The sequence below is a fragment of the Scardinius erythrophthalmus genome (genome assembly GCF_964197995.2).
Source record: "Scardinius erythrophthalmus genome assembly, chromosome: 13".
NCBI classification, from domain to species: domain Eukaryota; kingdom Metazoa; phylum Chordata; class Actinopteri; order Cypriniformes; family Leuciscidae; genus Scardinius; species Scardinius erythrophthalmus.
The window spans coordinates 26,417,316-26,437,770 of record NC_138233.1 but is presented as its reverse complement, the minus strand read 5'-3'; the positions used below and the strand labels follow the sequence as shown (position 1 = coordinate 26,437,770).

The following is a 20,455-nucleotide window of genomic DNA, read 5'->3' as shown; positions in this document are numbered from 1 at the left end:
AAGATAAATAAATGCTATATGAAGGCTGTGAGTACACAAGGTCCTGGTTTAGCCCTGACTTATTTTAAAGAAGGCAAAGGAACCATAAAAGTAGTTTATATGACTCCAAGTCTTCTGAAAATGATTTTTTCTGATGATTTTTAGTATTTTGAAAATCTTGCCCTCTGGCAAAGCTCTCATATCACATTTGTCTGTATTTAAACTTGAGTAGGGAATGTTCAATACTGTCACTGTCAGCATTCAAGAATTGGACATTCATTTCAAGACAAAATGTCACATTAGCTAACGAATAGTATTAGATTACATTATATGTTATGACTTGGCAGCTAACGTCATATTTTCACCTTCACACATCTCTCTCCACTCGCCTACCTAAGCATCTGAAAAGAGATTGCATGAATAGGCATTCACTGGAACCCGACAGGCAGAGAACATATTGGAAATATTGCATGGCCTGCAGGACTGCAAGAGTGTGAAGGACAAATATTGAATGAAACACAGCCTTTATTCAATAATACACACAACGTTTTAGTTTCTTCAGAAAACATCTTTGTTGAAATTGTTTTTCTTCATTTATTTATTCGAACACATAGAGTCTTGAAGTGTTTCAGGTTAAAAATATGTTAAGCTGTGTTGCCTGCAGCTGTGGTAGGGATGTTTAAAATCTGAAATGTGCAGCTTTGTTGTTGTTGTTGTTGTTGTTGTTGTTGTTGTTGTTGTTTATCACTCATATTCCTTCTTCTGCACAAACATATACACAGATCATTTGGAGTTAATGTATGGCTCATGAAGATCTGAACCATTCATTAATGATTACTGCATCAGCAATTAATAAAGAGTCAGTCAGATTAATTGATTAAGTAATACTGTATATGAATTGCTATTAATTAAATGTACCGTCATGTAGTAATTCCTATTCTATTCCTATTCTAATTAGTAATTCTAATGTTATGACGTACAGAGCTGGCTTTACATGCTGGATGATATGATCTGTTGATAACTTTGCACAGACACATTTAGTATGTGATTTTATAGTTTCACATTCACAAGTTGACTGTAAGCGATGTGCCAGTAAATTTATTGCGATTTATCACATATATCAATATTTTCTTGAAATTCTAGAAATATTTTAATTTGTATGTGTAAATATAACAAACATTCCATTTATTTAGAATTAACGTAAACTAGAAGGAGTTGGTCAGCTGATTTATCGGAAAGATTGGTGAGATTGTTAACTTGTATAGCCTCTTACTGTATTATCAGCAAAAGTAATAATCTGGAACACGCAGATGAAGGAATCTTGAAGTGAAGATTTGCTCTCCTGAGCTTAACCTTGTTGCAAATGTCTGTTTGTCTTCTGCCTCTCTGGCCCAGACACTCAAAACTTGTTCAATTTTGTCTCTCTGGCATGGAGACTCGGGGACGTGCTGTAGTTGATACAGTCTCGCTGAACAAAGACTCAGAACGTAATGTTTGTTAATGTCTCTTTCCTCCCATACTGGAGGCTCAGAACGTGGTCGTATCTTTTGCTGCCTCACAAGCTGTAGTAGATCCAGATCATGGAATCTGTTGTTGTCTCTCAGGATGAACCGGTGTCTCAAAACTGTGCGGTGTATCTGTTACAGTCTCTTACCTTACAGGACTGAGACCCAGAACCTGGTAGATATGTTTCTGTCTCTCCTTCGCAGGCCGGGACTTGTCTGTTGAAAATATGGATACCTTTAACCTTTTTCCAATGAGGAGGAGAATGCAATTTGGCGCTTCTCCGCTAATAGATTACATACAAAGTCAATGCAAAGACACGAATAGACGCGAATTCGCGCCGGGCGGTGCGAATTACGCGAATTGGGCGACGCAGTTGCCGCGAAAGCTCCATAATCGCCGGTGAAAAATTTAAACTCGAGCGGAAAATTCGTGTGAAGAATTTCCTCTGGATGGTGCTGGGACTTCCACAACAAGTACAGAGCAGGAATATCATTTATTTCAGACATGACGGAAAAATTATGGCAGAAAAAAATTGTGTTGTTGTTGATGATGATGACACACTCCTTTTCGCGGGATGTTTTTATTCGCGAGTGACGCGAAAAACAAGAAAAACATCCGCGAGTATTCTAGAGCGAGTAACGCGATGCGAATATACACTTCGCGTTTGGTGTGAACACACCATAAGAGGTGTCTGGCTGTTGTCCTAGCATCTTTATCTGATGGCGTTGGACAGTTTGTTTGTGTTAGTCCACCAAGATCCAATCAAAATGTAGCAAACCTTTGTCCACTGTTTCGGAAAGAGAAGGGCCCGGCCATAAACTGGGCCCTGAAATGTTCTGTTCACCACAAGATTTTACAGAGTATCTCAAAGAAACTGCGTCATTTGAAGAAGAACCATAAACAGTTATATAGCCTTACAAACACACTGCGCTGTGTAACTATACTAAACTCGATCTTAATGAGTGTCAGATTTTTGTGTAATGAGGAAAAAATATGACATTCATCACGGCGTGCAGTTCTAGTCATTAGAGCAGAAATGATCATCACACATTACAGAAGCCAGTCTCAAGGGCCAATTGTTCAGGGCTTAACAAACAAGCTTTTTACTTCACTCCCATATGAATTAGTTCAAACACGTCTCCCTCATGGCCACAATTTCCAGTCGTTAATGTAAATCTCGAATAAACAATGAAAAGGAATAAATTACACATGCATCAGGAACTAAAGTTAAGAAAGTAGCGTCCCTCATTAATATGCGTCCTAGCCTGGTGGAAAGAGAGGACAGGATTGTTTAATTGAAGTAATGAATTGTCTTGTTGTGTTTGGTTTGATCAAACTGTGGCTGGGTTGGAGTTTTTTTTTTTTAAGACTATTCCCTCACTAATCCAGCTCAGGCACTAATGTTGAACAATGCTCTAATAAGATATAGAAAGTCTCATTTTGCCTGCTGTCATGTTGATTTATTCTCATGTCTGTAGTCATGATACATTGCCTTCCCTGCCTCCACAAAACTCTCTGCATATGGTTGCATCTGTCAGAGAGCCTTTGAGTTTTTTGGGTACAAAATACCAGCCCACAGGTTCTGCTATTCCCGACTGAGGCTAAAAAACACCAGGCTATCACCGACAAGCACACAGATGTATGAAAAGCCATGTCAAAGACATGCAATGATGCTTTTCAACAGTGAGCTATTAATTTGCTTTTCGATCCAAAAATGTGGTTGTGATTTTACTTCTTATTTGATGTAGTCATTTGTCCAAAACACTAGCACATGCATAAATCGGTTAGATGATGAAATAATGTATTTTCTCTTTTTGTTTGAATTTAGTTCAGAGCACTTTCTCATTGAATTTAATCAGGGGATTAACAGATGGTGTTGCAACCTGAAGAATATTTTATGTATCTGTCTGTATGTCATTTCAGGAAATGTGTCACATCACATCTATTCTTTTATTTAAATGCATTCATTCTGACTCTTTTAGCAATGCCAAGTTACATCTCCAGTATTAGAAGCTTATCGTGTTACTGACCTCAAATTGTAAAGTCATTTTGATTTTCCCAAGTAATATACAGTATGATGTATAAAATAAAAGCAAATGTGTTTGCTCATGCAAAATAGATGTCGGTAATTGGCTAAAAATCTACCATGCGTACCTAAATTTGAATAATATTTTAATTCAAAAGTTTTTGAATATTTATGTCCCAAATGTATCACAATCACATATTTGTCAGGCATTTTCCTAACTTTTCTGCAATTAAAATGGACTACTTTAGTGCTGTATGTATCACAAAGTTATACTTCTCAATCTAGACAGTTTATTCATTTTACAAATACAGCATATGCATGTCAATATACAATTCAAGTAAATACAATTAACAAAGGGTTTACATAAGTAAACAAAAGCATACATATAAATATACAAACCCGGATCAGCAGGCTGTAGTTAGTGAGAGTGAATAATTACATTTGAACGGCAGATGGGATGTGATTGTATCTAATGAAGTCCAGGTGTTTGAGGGTAGCCTGTGAAACCTGAATGGTTATTTGATAGGTGTTTTGTGTGGAAATGGAGATGTTTTTGTCTGGTGGCCACTGTTTATGATGCTGCAGTACCACTTACCAGCCACTTAAACTTGAGAAGATGGATATTTCAATGTTGGTTGTTTGCTCTCCTAATGATATCAGTAAAGTACACTATACATTTACTAAACCACATCGGGCAAAACCAGATCCCTTTCTTATTAAATTTAGCCCATATCCTTTAGCTTTGCAGGTACTGCTTTCTGCGGGGAGAGACTGTCTTATAGCGGGAGACACCTGTTCCAGTGATGAGACCTGCAGTCCACGCCTTCGGACCCTTCGCCAATGCGTTGCCGGGAACGGCAGCATGAAACTCGGCCCTGGGGCCCGCAGTCAGTGTGCAAATGCTGTCTCTGCGCTGTTGTCCAGTCCTCTGCACGGCTGCCAGTGCAGACGAGGAATGAAGAGAGAGAAAAACTGTCTCAGCATATATTGGAGTCTCCACCAATCTGGAATGCATGGTGAGTAACACAACAATACCTTTCTTCGTATCTAAATGTCTTGAGGCCACCCTTGAGAAAGTAAACTATTTCGGAAAAAGTTTAAAGGAAGTGTCTTATTCTCACTGAGGTGTTTTTTAATGCATTAAAAACAGTAATATTGTGTAATATTTTTACAATTTAAAATAATTGTTTTCTATTTGAATATGTTTTAAAGTGTAATTCATTCATGTGATGTCAAAGCTGAATTTTCATCATCATTACTCCAGTCTTCAGAGTCACATGATTCATCAGAAATCATTCTAATATGCAGATTTGCCGCTCAAGAAACATTTCTTATTATTATCAAAGTTGAAAACGGTTGTGCTGCTAAATATCTTTATATACATTTATACATTATACATTTTTTTTCAGGATTCTTTGATGATTGGAAAGTTAAAAAGAACATCATTTAAAAATAAAATAAAAAAATACAATGTAAAAGTTTTTCCGGTCACTTTTGGCCAATTTAATGCTTTAATTTTATTAATGCCCGGAAAGATGACCAATCATGGCGATTTCGGTCCTGGCCTCTAAACGGTGGTCCTAAGTCGTACATTAGAGAGGTTCAAAGACGGCTGTTGTCACGGTCTTGCAACCAAAGATAGCCTGCTATAATTTTCTGACAGTGTCATAAATTTAGCATAATCGTCTCACAGTGTTACTGCTACTGATTAGCCAATAAAAATGCAACATGAAATGGCATATTGACGCGACATGGCACTAAAATATAAAACCACTTACCTCAAGCTCCATTTGCAAAATTGGCATGCCAAGTTGGCCTCTTTTCCCTAGCCATGACCGCGTCCATATTCTCCTCTTTCACATCCTCCTTTTTTTTCAGCGCATTTCAACTCATTTCACCAATTGCCATAACTTGTGCCGTAGCCTACAATTTAATAGGTGTCATCATCGTACAGTACATACATGTTGTACCCAAGTTTATTAGATACATGTCATACAGCCTGATTTTTAATAATCACACAGTCTAGCAGGCATAATAGGATAAGTGTATATAACCTAACCCTAATCATATCCCCAACTGTTTATTGAAACAAAGCTTCAAAAACATATAACTCAGAAATGGTCATGGTATAGGCATCACAAGCATGAACAAATTAAAATATGGCATATGACTGCCTAACAACACATATTCAGTATTGAGTAACTTGACCTGCCCTGATGAAGTGTGAATACACTGGTATGCAGCAGTCATTTATATGTTGAATTCTTAAAGCTGTTAACGACAGAATGGAAAATGTACATTAAACACAAAGTTCTAGCCAGGCGCAACACAATAAAGCGCCAATCGATAAAATCTCGTAAAAATGTAATCGAAGTTGATATCCTAACCAACCGCAAGTTCCGCAACAGGACGTTTTGTCGGTTGTCTGGTTTCTTGATGCATTTCTTGCCACGTCTAGCCCAGAGTGAAATCTCACTGGTATGTAGATGGTAAAAATAGAAACCCATTTCACACTTTTAAGAGCCCTTTAAAAATCACGGACAAAACATCTACTGTGATATAATTAAATATTTCAAGTTTCTATATTGGTTATAGAAAGTTTTAGATTTGTCAGAATACACAGCAACTTTTGAACTGCTATTGTAGCGGTGGTGTATTGGTAAATTGTGGGATAGTTCTAACAACTGCTATCACGTCACACTGGTTAGGACTGGATGGTTCTGGTTGCTGGACTCCACATGATCCCATACAATATATTGTTCTCTATAAAACATTTAATATAGGATTTCATTTCTGAAACAAAATGTTTGTTCTTGCAGGGCTTAACCTGGTAGAGAACTACCCATATGAAGCAGTGCAGAAAGGCTATGACTTTGTCCGTCTGGCCTCCATCACCGCAGGTAAGATCTATTTAGTACAATATGGCAATCTACTGCACAACCTGGCTTTTAAAATAGCGCTTTAGTAATGCAAAACTTATATAACAAAGATATACTAACATATGAAAATGCTCTTTATTGAAAAAGAATGAGCGTTTGTGAAAAAGAATGTAAAAGAAACAACGTTTGTAAAACCTTGACGTATATGTGAAGGAGGAAACCCTTATTGCAGTGTGTGTAATTATAGCCAATGCTTGAATATTTCAAACATTTCATTTCAATGTATGTCTTTATCTAGAGCCTCTTTGTATTGTGACTGACTAGAAGGGAGCTCAGGGATTAGAAAAAAGACTTATTTAACAAAAAGTCATAGTTAGAAATAATAATAAAAATAAAAAAAACACACACACTAACACACATGGACCCTATAGTACAATAATATTCACTTCAAATGTCATGGTTCCCAGAACATCTTATTAGCACGTGTGTTAGCAGTGTAAATGTGTCTCCGGTATGGGACAGTCTCAGTCGTTGTGTATTAGCGCTGCTCTGAAACTTGTTTTCACTGTCATCTCCTTTAGTTATACCCTTGTTTTTGCTCAGCTGTCCTGTGGAAATTAGTCATAGAGTCTCAGTTTGCTTGTTGAAGCTTTGTGTCTGGACTGGATTTTTCATCATCTCTGTAAGAATCAACAAAGCTTTTATCTGAATGATGTGGACAGACATTCTTGGCTCTTCTGTGATTATTAATCGCAATGAAATAGAGAGAGATTTCGAGAGCCAGAGTGAGCTGCTTATTTTCATTTTCCTCAGGTTTTACTGACCTCAGCCTTAGTTATTTACTGTGCTTTTGCATTAAAATCAGGATGCCGACGATTCTGTTTGATGATGTTGATCGGAATGCTAAAATGACGCTTTAACGGCATTCCTTTTATTTTGCTCCATCTCCTTTCACATCAAGAGACATTTCCTTTGGTCGTAATGAGTTTTGCCTCTGAGTAGTCTGTTTATTTGAGTTGTCTGAACCTCCTACATTACCCCTGCATTTCACAACATTATGTTTTATTAACAAAGTTCAGAAGGAGCACGTTCAGATAATCATTTTAATTAGCGCGACATGTGGTATATATACAGCAGACTTACCTCTGTCCCACAGCAGTTTTCCAGCATCCCTCCACTACCCCATCTCCTCACTCCTAACTGTTCCTATCCCAGCCTGGGATGGGGATATACTCTGGGTTCAGCCAAATTCCGACCTCAGAGCCCTCCCCATCGGACAGCAGGCCAAATACGCATAACCTTTACTTTACATAACCTAATCTGTTTATATGCAAGTGTGAACTTGTGAAATGTGCAAAGGTGATAGCCACAGAACATCTAGTAACCCAACAATCTTACAAATAAAGTTTCCAGTTACAACCAAAAGCAGAAGTTTTAGCACTTTGTAAAAACAAAAATCAAACATCTAAGATTTAGAGAATCATGATGAGAATAAAATCAAAATTGTACAGATGAAGTCATATCATTAAGAGGTTAAAACAGTAAACATTAACTATACTATAAATGCTTCATTCTCATAATTTTAACTCTTTTCAAAACATTTTATTCTCAAAACTTAAATCGCAATATTACAGTTTTATTCTCAAAATATTACGGTAACTTTTTATTTTTATTGTCACTTTTGAACATTCTGTTGACTATAAGTAACTTTGCAACTACATGTCAACTAACTCTCAGTAGAGTATTAGTAGACTGTCTGCTTAATATCTGCTAACACTGTATTGTGATGCTCCTCAACAGACATTCTACTGACTCTAAGTAACTTTGCAAGTACGTCAACTCATTCTAACCCCAACCCTACCAGTCTACTAATACTCGAGGAACACCCTAAGTTAGTAGACATAGTTAGTCAACAGAATGTGTTAAAGGGACCATCAAAGTGAAACCAATATTTTTTTTTTTACTTTTAACATGACACTAAAATTATGTTGCAGTTTTACAGCCTATGCAGTGTTACTAAAACTAAATAAATATAAGTAAAAAATAAATAAAAATATAGAAAACAAAAAGACCCAAAATCAAAACACTGATTTAATGAGCCTAATGTAACATCAAGAACTTTCAATAGAACTATCTAAATAGAACCTTATAGCAACAGAAGACTGATCCAGCCAAAACTGGTCTTGATAAGAAGAACAAGGTGCTACAAAGAACCATTGAAGTCTGATGTTTTGATGTATCCGTCTCAAATCCATTTAGTTGTTTGTAGGCTGAGCAGCAAAAAGCCTCACAGAGATTGGCTGTCAGCCCACATTCTTCAACTCTCATTTAAATACAAAGTTTCTCACTGTTTTGATGCTTTCCCCATTTGCTCCTCTCCATTTTTAGTCCCACAGCACCTTGTGAATTGAAAACGGCCACTCATCTCCACTCACTCTGTGCCTCTGAATGATGATGCTTATGCTGTCTGATTCACCTCATGAGTCAAAATGTCATGATGGACATGCATTTTCACATCATCTTTCATCATCCTCTTGTCATATGTCTATACTGAACATAATTTAGCTAAACCTTTGACCTGTGTTATAATATTTGAGACCCGATGAGATGGGACTAATCTCCAAAACCATATTTTCATGATCTTCGTCTTATCGTGAACTCAGGAGCATTTGGACTTTGAGTGCTTTCACACTAGAACTTTCGATGAACAGTTTTCCAAACTTCCGAGTCCGCTTCAGAAAGGTGGTCTGGGGAGTTATATTTTGTAGAAACCTTGGAAACACCAAAGACACTTTAATATATTATGTGTTTTATTAGACAGGTGATTAACACCTGATATATTTAGATATATTCATTGACAGAAAACTAATCATTGTTATACAGCTCAACACAGTTAGTCTTTTTGTTTAAATCTCGTTTTCTTAATTTACTGCGAGTACCAAGGCGTCATCAAGCTACATCTTTGTTTTGAATAAACAACCTCTATAGTGGGAAAAAATTACATAGTGTGCCTTTAATGACGTATGATTCTGTAGAACTGCGTGTTTGTGGGTGTTCTCACTCATATTCCTGACAAGTGTGACTGACACACAGCAAGCAGAGGAGAAATAGACTCCTGCATACTTTTGTAGAACATTTGTAGTACATTTGCGCCACATAAGATGCAAGAGCTATTCTGGACCAAAACCAAGCGTTCAAAAACCAAAGTATAAAAGTGAGGCAAGCAACTCTCAGCCTTCTCCTGCTTTGTCATTACATAGCAACAGGGGTAAACAGCTGCCACTTTAATGACAGAAATGTACAGTGCTTTGGACCCAAATATACCGTGTGAACACAATCTAATGGTAGCAGGGAGTAGCCTGGACACCATGGACCAGATTTTCCCTTCAAAAAGGGAACCAATCACAGAATGGGGAGGGAGCAGCAAGACGATGACGACGTCTATGCGACACACCGAAGCAGTTTGTTTATATCTATGGATCCAACATGGCATCAGACGCGAAGTTACCTTTCAATGCAGCCTTAGATAGTGTTCTAAGTAGTTTAGAACGCAAGTTTATTTCGTCTTCTTCCTCATCGCATTTCTGTCGCTCTACATACGTCATCTGGTATAATTGAAACGATTGGCTATGAGCTACGTACATTCAGGTCTCTGTCTTGCCTTGGACTCGACCCTCTTCTTCTTGACTCTGACTCTACTCAGGTCTCGGCCTGGACTCTGGTCCCGACTACAACCAGGGCCAGGTCTAGGGGGGAGAAAGGTGGTGACGATTTGGTTTTCTGATTTCCGCAGCATAACTAGAATGTGATTTCAACCTAATTACAACCCCAAACCCCCCCCCCCAACTTTTGAACCTTTGATGGTGTAAAGTCTTGTCCACATTGCAGCCTATTCCGGCCAATAACCCATTTAGACAGGTAGAGACTCTCTGACTGACACGTAAAACAACCAACCCAAGTTTGTTTTTGTTTTACTTGGTGCTTAGGAGCAAGTCTATCTGAAAATGAATCATAGCACAGTAATAAAAAATGTGGCAAATATAATTTATTCTCCTCGACTGGCTGTACAGAAAACCAATTTTGTCATCAGAATTTTGGTTGATACTGTGAGGATGAGACTAACTGGATATTAACTACACTGTGTGTCCAAACAGACCTGATTTTATCACTTCAGTCAGTCGTAAAGATTGAATTTGAGAAACATTTGAATTCTCCACAGATTCTGAGGTCGGTATGACAACAGTGAACCGCTGCCTGGATGCGGCCAAAGCTTGCAACATCGACGATGTGTGCCAGAAACTGCGCACAGAGTACGTGTCAACATGCATCAAGCCATCCACCAAGTCGGGTTTGTGTAACCAATCAAGGTGCAACAAGGCCTTGCGGCGGTTCTTTGACCGCGTGCCACCGGAGTACACCCACGAGCTGCTGTTCTGCCCTTGCAGCGACATGGCCTGTTCGGAGAGACGGCGACAGACCATTGTGCCCAGCTGCTCCTATGAGGGAGAAGATAAACCCAGCTGCCTCTCCCAGATGAGGATCTGTAAGGCTGACTATGTTTGCAGGTCAGTTGCGGAGGCCTCTCCTCTCTTCGGGCTTGGACAGCCACATACCATGTGGGCGGCGGGATTAAAAAACTCACCTTGCGTGCACTCTTTTCTCTGGCCAAAGAAAGCCTTGGCTTTTCCATAGCTGTCTAGAGAAAAGAGAGTACTCGCGTATTACTGCCGAAAAGAAAAGAGCTTTTCTTCTCATTCCTTGTAATCCATGTCTGTATAAATGGCCACCGGACAGACAAATTAAAGCTATGAGAATGTTAGGCTGGTAAAACCATGCCAGATAAAACCCCATCATTTTGCATTAAATATTGACCAGTGCAAGTTAGATGAAGTCAGATTCAATACCTTCATCAAGACTTTATTGACATATAAATGACATGTTATTCTGGATACTCAAGTAGTATACAGCAGTGTTACAGGCATTGCTTTTCTGTCTATCACTATAAATAACAGAAAGAAAACCATCTGTTGATGATTCATTGGTTTTAAAGAGAGGATCTAATTAGTTCAGCTTTGAAAAATAATATTTGGTTGTGAGGTAGCATTTTTTCTCTTCCAATAAATGATTAACCTGACTCAGATGCCTTAGTGAATAATTTCAAGAAAAGCAGCACACAATGATTATGATGATGACTATTTATCAAAGTCGTTGTCATGATGTTGGCATTTAAACCAACTGGTTGGTCGCAGGTCGCTGGCAGTGTCATGGATAAAAAGGGGGAAACTTGCTGTAAAATGCTGTAAAATTGTGAATTATGAAAAATCTAAAAGTGGGGGAAAATGCTACCCATATTGTTTTTACTTGTGTATGTGAAAAAATGTTGTTTCTGTTTTGGGATGCCATTTGATGTCCAGTTTAATTTAAAATTATGAAGTGAAACCAGTTGAGAAGCAGATTGAGACCATGTTGGTCAGTATGGCTGACACACTTATTAGGATGTTTCTGTGTACTTGTCTGCTGTCCATACATAACAGTTGTGCTTGTTCTTCAGGTCTCGTTTGGCCCAGTTTCAGTACGACTGCCAGCCAGAAGAGCAGTCTGCCAGCGGCTGCAAACAGGGAAACTATGCAGCATGTCTTATTGCTTACACTGGACTGATAGGCAAGTATTTTAAATGTGTATTCTATAATTGTTCTGCAAGTCAGTATGGCAAAGGATGTTCATGTGATTGTGGCTGTTTCTTTTTCATCTCCATTAAAACAGAGCAAGGCTTGTGTAATTAATTTAGAGTGTAATACCTTTGTTATTCCCCTGCTCAAAGAAACACAGGGACACCTGTGTGTCTGTGGCGAGAGACTATAAAACTACCCAGGCACTTTCAAAGTCATGGAGAGACTGATTTCACTTCCCAATAAAACATTGAAAGCAATATTTTTTTACGAGGCTTTTTGTTATATAAACCCTTTTTGTTTGTTTAGTTCTGCTTCACGCTCATTTGATATATTGAGCAAACAGAATCCCCTATAAATAAATCTCTTTTTTAAACAAAAATGTTTTATTCTGCAAACATACTTTTGACAGGAAATTTGATTTCGAAATGTTTAATACATACTATTATAATACATATTATTTTATATGTATACTGTGTATTTATATTTTCATATATATAAATATACAGTATACATATATATATATTATATATATATATATATATATATATATATATATATATATATATATATATATATATATATATATATATATATATATATATATATGTATACTGTATATTTATATATATGAAAATATAAATACATATATGTATATATATATATATATATATATATACACACATATGATATATATACATCTCCTAACAAGGCTACATATTAAGGTCTGGTAAATTAAGATGGCAAGCAAACAATCATTTCTTATAGTCAACATGTTGAATGCAGGAGAGCAATAAAATTGGTCTGGAATAAAAATCTGAATGGTTTGGTCCCCATGAGGAAAGTAGCTAATAAATCATACTAAATTATGTTCTTTCTTTTTTTTTTTTTTTATGTAAAATGCTGAACGTTTTATGTCAGGACTGTGATTAGGGTTCGGGGATAGAATATACAGTTTGTACAGTATAAATTCATTATGCTTATGGAAATGGATATAGTGTATATATATGTATATATATATATATATATATATATAAAATTGTGTATATATATATAAAAGTGTGTGTGTATATATATATATATATATGCTGTTTTGTGTACTGATCATGTTAATGGAAATCACAAAATTCACCATGCTCACACAGGCCGTTTGGTATTGCAGGCAGCTCAATCACCCCAAACTACGTGGACAACTCCACATCCAATGTGTCTCCCTGGTGCTCGTGTTCAGCCAGCGGGAATCTGAGAGATCAGTGCAATGACTTCCTGAACTATTACACAGACAACGTCTGTCTAAGTGAGTGAATGCTGCTCCTGTAAATCATCTGTATCAGCCGTCATATTCGAGTCATGAACATCTGATTTTTGAAAGGACGTTGCATGTGTAGTCTGGCATGAGAACTCTATGGTTATTGTTAGTCAATTTAGTAATGTCGAGACAGAATTACAGGCTCTGTTTTAAACCCTTTGGTGCAACAGATTTATCACAGTCCAAAGTTTCTGAACTTTAAATTCAGAAATTAATTTTAAACATTACATGCATTAAAACAACATGTGCAGATTTTCAAATGAAGGCCACAGCTGTTGGCAATGAGGGAAAATGCATTTAAATTACTTTTAGCTGCCCATACATTTTTTAATTCTTTAAAGTAGAAGTTTATATTAAAGTTGAACGTCCTTCACAGCAGCACAGAACATTATCAAATCTCCTCTTGGTATTCACTGCACCATTAGTCATACGTTCTCTGTTATACTGGATCACATCAAACTAGTGTTCAGCCCCACTGCACAGAAAACCAAATTGTCAGCCTGCCTCTCTCACACAACAGAACATTTCAGAAATCCCCTAATCGGTCTCTCATCGCTTGTATCCTGATTCTCCACTTAAGCAGTACCAGTTAAGCAGTAACTTCATTTATAAAGTTTTAAATATGTATATTTTGATGACAAAACCGCACGAATTACCCTCAGAAGGCCTTCGTTTATCCCCCTGGAGCCGGATGGATTATTTTGTGAAGGATGCATGCACATTTTTGGGACTTAAAGGAGTGGACCCCATAACTTCACATTATAACCACTGAAAGATCTAAGACATTTTCTAAAATAACTGAAAATGTGTTCGTCTGAAAAATGATTGACATATGCATCTCGAACGGCTTGAGGGTGAGTAAATCATGGGTTTAATATCATTTTTGGCCGAACTATCCCTTTAACACCAAAGTAATGTTCTTGAAACCTGACAGAATAAATGGGTTTTATATAGATTCACAGATTTCCTATTAACTTATTTTCTCTTCTTTATACACGTCACATGTTTTCATATTATTATTGTTTTTGTACTTTTCAAACACCTTTAATTGTTAAGATATGAAAATCCATCATTAAAATATTAATTACACTTTTAAAACTATGATAATTTAGAGAAAGTGTACTACTTCAACATTTATTGTGTAAAAATTAGTCATATATAAAAATATTTATATAAATTACAGTCCTATACGACCATAAACTAAGTGTACTTCAATAGTGTCAGTGAAGAGCTTGAGATATGAGACATGTGATGTGCTAAGAAAATAAAGAGAAATAAAAGTATATATTTTTGGGGGTCAGTAAGAATATTTGTTTATGTTATAGAACATTAAAACATTTGAACTCATGTTTTAATGATTCTCTTATGCTCACCAAGGCTGAAACACGTAATATTGTGAAATAACACTACAACTTAACACTGTTTTCTATTCAAATATATTTTAAAATGTAATTTATTTCAGTAATGACAGATTACTCATTACTCCTTCAGAAATCATTCTAATATGATGATTTGATGCTCAAAAAATATTTCTGATTAATATCAATGTTGAAAACAGTTGCTTAATATTTTTGAATTTAAAAACAACAGCATTTATTTTGTAACATTATAAAAATGTACTGTCACCTGTGATCAATTTAATGTGTCCTTGCAGAATAAAAGTATTAATTTCTTTAAAAAAACAAACAAACAAAAATCTTACTGACACCAAACATTTGCAATTCAACAAGTGAAATGTGTGAGAGTTTGTTTTCTAAAAACGCACAGTGCCCATATAGAAGAAAACCCCATAAATATCCAATATATTTAGATCATCTGTTGCAGTTTGGCATCTGATGTTGAGCAGGCTAGAGACGTTTAAAAATGTGAAGAGCTATATAAAGTGCAAAGGTCTCTCTGATGTATGTCAGAAGCCGCAAGCATTAATGAATCTCTGATTGATATCCAGCCCCCTCTCAGTCACACTTCTCCAGTCCCGTTCCTGCGTTTCTGAAGGCCCTTATGTATTATATATAGCAATTCATCAAAACAGTCGATTCCGCCGTAATATTCTGCTCAGTCCTGTTCAAACAGAGATCTCTTACATGAAGCAACTCCTCAGACAGCCAAATGGCAGCTCCTGGAGTGAGCGATGTGAGCGGATGAGAGTGATGTTTGGTCAAGCCACTCATCTGTGAGTTAATGAGAGGATGTGGAGAGGCAGGTGCAGCCGTGTGGCCTGAGCAGAATACAGAGCGCCCGAAAGCGGCAAGCTCTTCTCAGTCCGGAATTCAAATAGGCGTCTGATAACAGAAGCAGTTGCGGATGGAAATGGTGTCTGTTTCACTCAGAGCTGTGGATGTCTTGTCTGTTACATGAATAGGGAACGCTCTCCTGACGTTTGGGAATGGAATGGACTTCACGCCCACTCCCCCCCAACTGCTGCGGTTAAGTCCTGTGACGGACAGAGGGCCCTGGCGGACGACTCATGCGTTTGTCACCATGGAGACCGAACAGAACGTTCTGAGCCCAGCTAAACCTACACAGGTGAGGGTTAGAGATGGAGAGCAGTTTGGTTTTTGAGCTGATAACTACCTTGATTGTCGTGTGGCTCCAAAAAAATTGGCTTCACACAATAAAGAGGTATTTCATCTGTGATGCTGAGAGATTACACAATTGTGCTGATTTCTCTAGAGCTTTATGCCCTCATAAAATGGCAAATGGGGATTCTCTTACAGCAGGGGTCAGGAACCTTTTTTGACCAAAGAGCCATTTGTTCATTTTCGGATAATAAAGACGTTACGGAGTAAACGTTACAGACAGAAGACGTTACAGACAGAAGGCTGTTATAAGTTTACGTCATCTTACCTGAGCATTCGAATGCACAAATATTTTCATAATAACATGAGCCGACTGGAATGAAGATGATATTGATATTGTTATGACATGATATTCAAAACGGTAAGCAAGCACTGCTGTATTTCTGCAGTCCTAGTTTCGGTTTCTCTTTTTGAATGACGAAAATAGACTATTGATACCTGCTGGTATAGACAGATATTTACTTACACGCAGGCAGAGAATGCACATGGGGCAAATATTGCCCCTTAATGGAAAAGCTCATCTCTGACCCTGGTGTAAATACACTCACCTAAAGGATTATTAGGAACACCATACTTATACTGTGTTTGACCCCCTTTCGCCTTCATAACTGCCTTAATTCTACGTGGCATTGATTCAACAAGGTGCTGAAAGCATTCTTTAGAAATGTTGGCCCATATTGATAGGATAGCATCTTGCAGTTGATGGAGATTTGTGGGATGCACATCCAGGGCACGAAGCTCCCGTTCCACCACATCCCAAAGATGCTCTATTGGGTTGAGATCTGGTGACTGTGGGGGCCATTTTAGTACAGTGAACTCATTGTCATGTTCAAGATACCAATTTGAAACGATTCGAGCTTTGTGACATGGTGCATTATCCTGCTGGAAGAAACCATCAGAGGATGGGTACATGGTGGTCATAAAGGGATGGACATGGTCAGAAACAATGCTCAGGTAGGCCGTGGCATTTAAAAGATGCCCAATTGGCACTAAGGGGCCTAAAGTGTGCCAAGAAAACATCCCCCACACCATTACACCACCACCACCAGCCTGCACAGTGGTAACAAGGCATGAAGGATCCATGTTCTCATTCTGTTTACGCCAAATTCTGACTCTACCATCTGAATGTCTCAACAGAAATCGACTCATCAGACCAGGCAACATTTTCCCAGACTGCCGCATTTTCCCTTTTCACACCATTCTTTGTAAACCCTAGAAATGGTTGTGCGTGAAAATCCCAGTAACTGAGCAGATTGTGAAATACTCAGACCGGCCTGTCTGGCACCAACAACCATGCCACGCTCAAAATTGCTTAAATCACCTTTCTTTCCCATTCTGACATTCAGTTTGGAGTTCTGGAGATTGTCTTGACCAGGACCACACCCCTAAATGCATTGAAGCAACTGCCATGTGATTGGTTGATTAGATAATTGCATTAATGAGAAATTGAACAGGTGTTCCTAATAATCCTTTAGGTGAGTGCATAACCAAACGCACATGAAGCCATTAATAATTTTGTTGGGTATTGCAAATGTAGTCTAGATTGCAATTCCCATTATAAACTAGACTGATAATACTTTCTCTTCTTGTTCTTCAGGATGCTGCAAAGGTGAGACTTTGGTCTGACTCCACCGCGTCCTTCGACACACACCAGAACTCTGCTCGAGCGTTTTCTGCGGTGTCGCTACCTGTCTGGATTTGTATGTTTCTTAGCATCTTGCTCAGCTGTGATGAGTAAACAGACTAAAGACTTTTGGGACATCTATTCTGACGGGCCCATGAGTTTGAACAGACTGGAACATATTCAGCTACAGAGCTGAAGGAACCGGCCATACTGGCCTCATTTCTCTAACACTGAAGTCATCGTGTTTTCTCTGTTTCTGTGGAACCGCCAGTAAAACCAACAGAATCTGAATTTGCAAGGCACTTTTGTAGAAATGAATGTGGTTAGTCAAACACAAAGGCCAGTGGAAAATGTACCTGTACATATGTACATAACATCACACAGAGTCAATATGAAACTGTGCTGTTCATTGAGAGTTTCAGTGTAAAATCCAACATGTTTCTAAAGCCCAAATTACCTTCTAGCACTCCAAAATCAATTCCTGATGAAATGTGGAGCGGAGAGAAATGATATAGTTCTTTTATAGTTCCTCATGCATCAGTTCAACCATTTGGAGATCCCCTTGAGGAAAACAGGGATTTAATATCATTCTGTTCAACTTGACTGAAGAGAAGACATAGGCTATTTCTAATCAATAATGGAATGGCAATGCCTTTAGGTTGAAGTAAACAATACCTTTCTCAAAGCTCATAGCACAAAACCAAATGCAAAATTTGGTAATTGGACATAAGCTACTTCAACTAAACAATCTTCAGATATTGACTCGAGACTCAACATTGTTCTGGTGTCATCACAGCTGATCTCCTTTATGTATAATATGGTGTGTTTATAAGGAATCCCGGTGGTTGTGATTATGAATATGAGGGCTGATGATGTGGAAACGGGGTAGGAGAGGTGTTTGAGGGGTCCTGCTCCAGCCCCTGATAAGAAAGCCCTTGATATTTCTAAAGGAAGGCTGGGAATCTCATTATGGAACATTCTTTGGTTCATCATATGGCACTAATAAAAGATGCTGGTTCATTTAAAGCCTGTTGTTGTTCCTTTGTGACTCAGAAACCTTGAACAAACTGGCACAAAAATGTGGAAAGGTTATTCAGGTGAAACTCCACACAGTGTGTGTCTTTGTCAAAAACATGCTTGGGGCCAAATGTGTGGAGAAACGGTTATTCATAGCGAGAAGAGAAGCTATAGAGGTTCCTTGTCCGACAGAGAGATAGTTTATGGCCAGGTAAATCAAGTGAACTGTGGCAGGGGGATTATTTGGATCTCAAGAAGGGAAGAACATTTTGTCAAAACTTGAGCGTGCTAAATCCATTAATTCCACAAAGATATTATTTCGGGGAACTCTATTAATTTTTTCAACAAGTACCACAAAAAAGTAAGTTAAAATTATTTGACTACCTACTTCTGATGTAAAATTTGACTGAGGAGTATAAAAAAAAATTCAAAACAGTAGATAAAAATAAAATGTACTTAATTTGATTTGAATATATTTTATTTAATTAAATATGTGTTTTAAATTTATTCTTTAACAATAAATAATAGATTAAATGAAATAACAATAAAAATAAGTGTTATTAGCTCAGTACGCATAACCTAAAAATAAATCTGAAATGCGAAATTTGCCAGTTTGGCAAACTATAGTTTCTCTTCATCTTTTATCTCATTGGTTTTGGTCTACGGGAATGATAAGCAGTGATGGTGCGGTGATGGTGCTCTGAACCAAATTCTGAGTAAATTCATCATGGTCTGTTACCCAATTGCACAGGATATCAAGATCCTCAGACCCACATGGAAAAATGCTGCAGTCTGTCCTGGCCCTGTGCCCAGTTATAATGGAGCTTTTCCATTCCAATCCTTTTTAACACATTTTATTGATTAGATTCCAGACACAGATATGGATTTCTTTAATAAAAAGGCCAGTATTCAAGCAAAAAATTATGGTTTACGCTCTTTTTTTCTTTTAATTTCCTTTTCCTCGAGCTCATTTTCCAGTTTCATTAGAAATTAGTCTTCATTTATTCTTTTTTTTTTTTTTTTTGCCTACAAACCAGTAAAACAAGTAGCTACAAATCACAGCCATAGTAACTCAAATATCCCTTATATTTATGATAAGTAACTAATTTTGCAATATTTAAATGTTCTATGTGATGTACACTCAAAGTTTTTGTGGCTTATGTTGCACTCAGAGCAGCCCAACCATCATTTGCTTTAGCTGACATTTAAAAACCAGGTGCAACGGCGCAACAAGCACACTGCATCGCATTTTGGACTGGTTGCAAAATATTTATACCAAGCCCATATAACCACAGTGCTAGGGGAAAATCAATTAAATCTATTTGCTGAGGCATGTTAAAAGGAGTTCATTTAAAAAAGAGCCAGAGGCCCGATCCCGAAAGGGCACAGTGCTATAATACAACCGAGCACCTCTCCAGCCCTCATCCTTCCATTTTCAATCCCAGACCGTTCATTGATCCACCTGAGCGTAGACCCACATCATCAAGCAACGATCCATCTCAATATGATACCGACATCTCCATCAGAGGTAATTGTTGGGTACATTTATCTGAATATGTGTTGAAATGAAGTATTCATACATGTTCTATCTAGACTGCGATCCAGTGAGAGATCTGGGACGCAATTTCTTATTCTGAATAAACACCCTGTCACAGTGACATTATGTTTGTGTGGCTCCTGAGAACTACAGCAAAGAGCATAATGTAATTTCACAGCTTTTTTAAATTAGCTAACTTTCCATAAGTGTAAAATACAACTAAAATTTAAAAATACTTGCTAAACACATACATGCTAAACAGTTTCACCCTCTGCTTTAAATAGAAATAGGCTCAGTGAATACAGAAGTTGACAGGTTATCGCTGACATT

General features: G+C 37.6%; 1 protein-coding gene across 1 annotated transcript in view; it reads left to right on the top strand.

Annotated features, from left to right (window-relative positions):
• Positions 1 to 18,594, top strand: part of gfra4b (GDNF family receptor alpha 4b) — a 77,917-nt gene extending 59,323 nt beyond the window's left edge. The window contains exons 2-8 of the mRNA XM_081381867.1: positions 4,252 to 4,527; positions 6,331 to 6,411; positions 10,610 to 10,955; positions 11,942 to 12,055; positions 13,226 to 13,356; positions 15,731 to 15,894; positions 17,545 to 18,594. Coding sequence (XP_081237993.1) covers positions 4,252 to 4,527; positions 6,331 to 6,411; positions 10,610 to 10,955; positions 11,942 to 12,055; positions 13,226 to 13,356; positions 15,731 to 15,894; positions 17,545 to 17,685 — 1,253 coding nt within the window. The 3' untranslated portion in view covers positions 17,686 to 18,594. The remainder of the gene's footprint in view (positions 1 to 4,251; positions 4,528 to 6,330; positions 6,412 to 10,609; positions 10,956 to 11,941; positions 12,056 to 13,225; positions 13,357 to 15,730; positions 15,895 to 17,544) is intronic.
• The last annotated feature ends 1,861 nt before the right edge of the window (positions 18,595 to 20,455 follow it).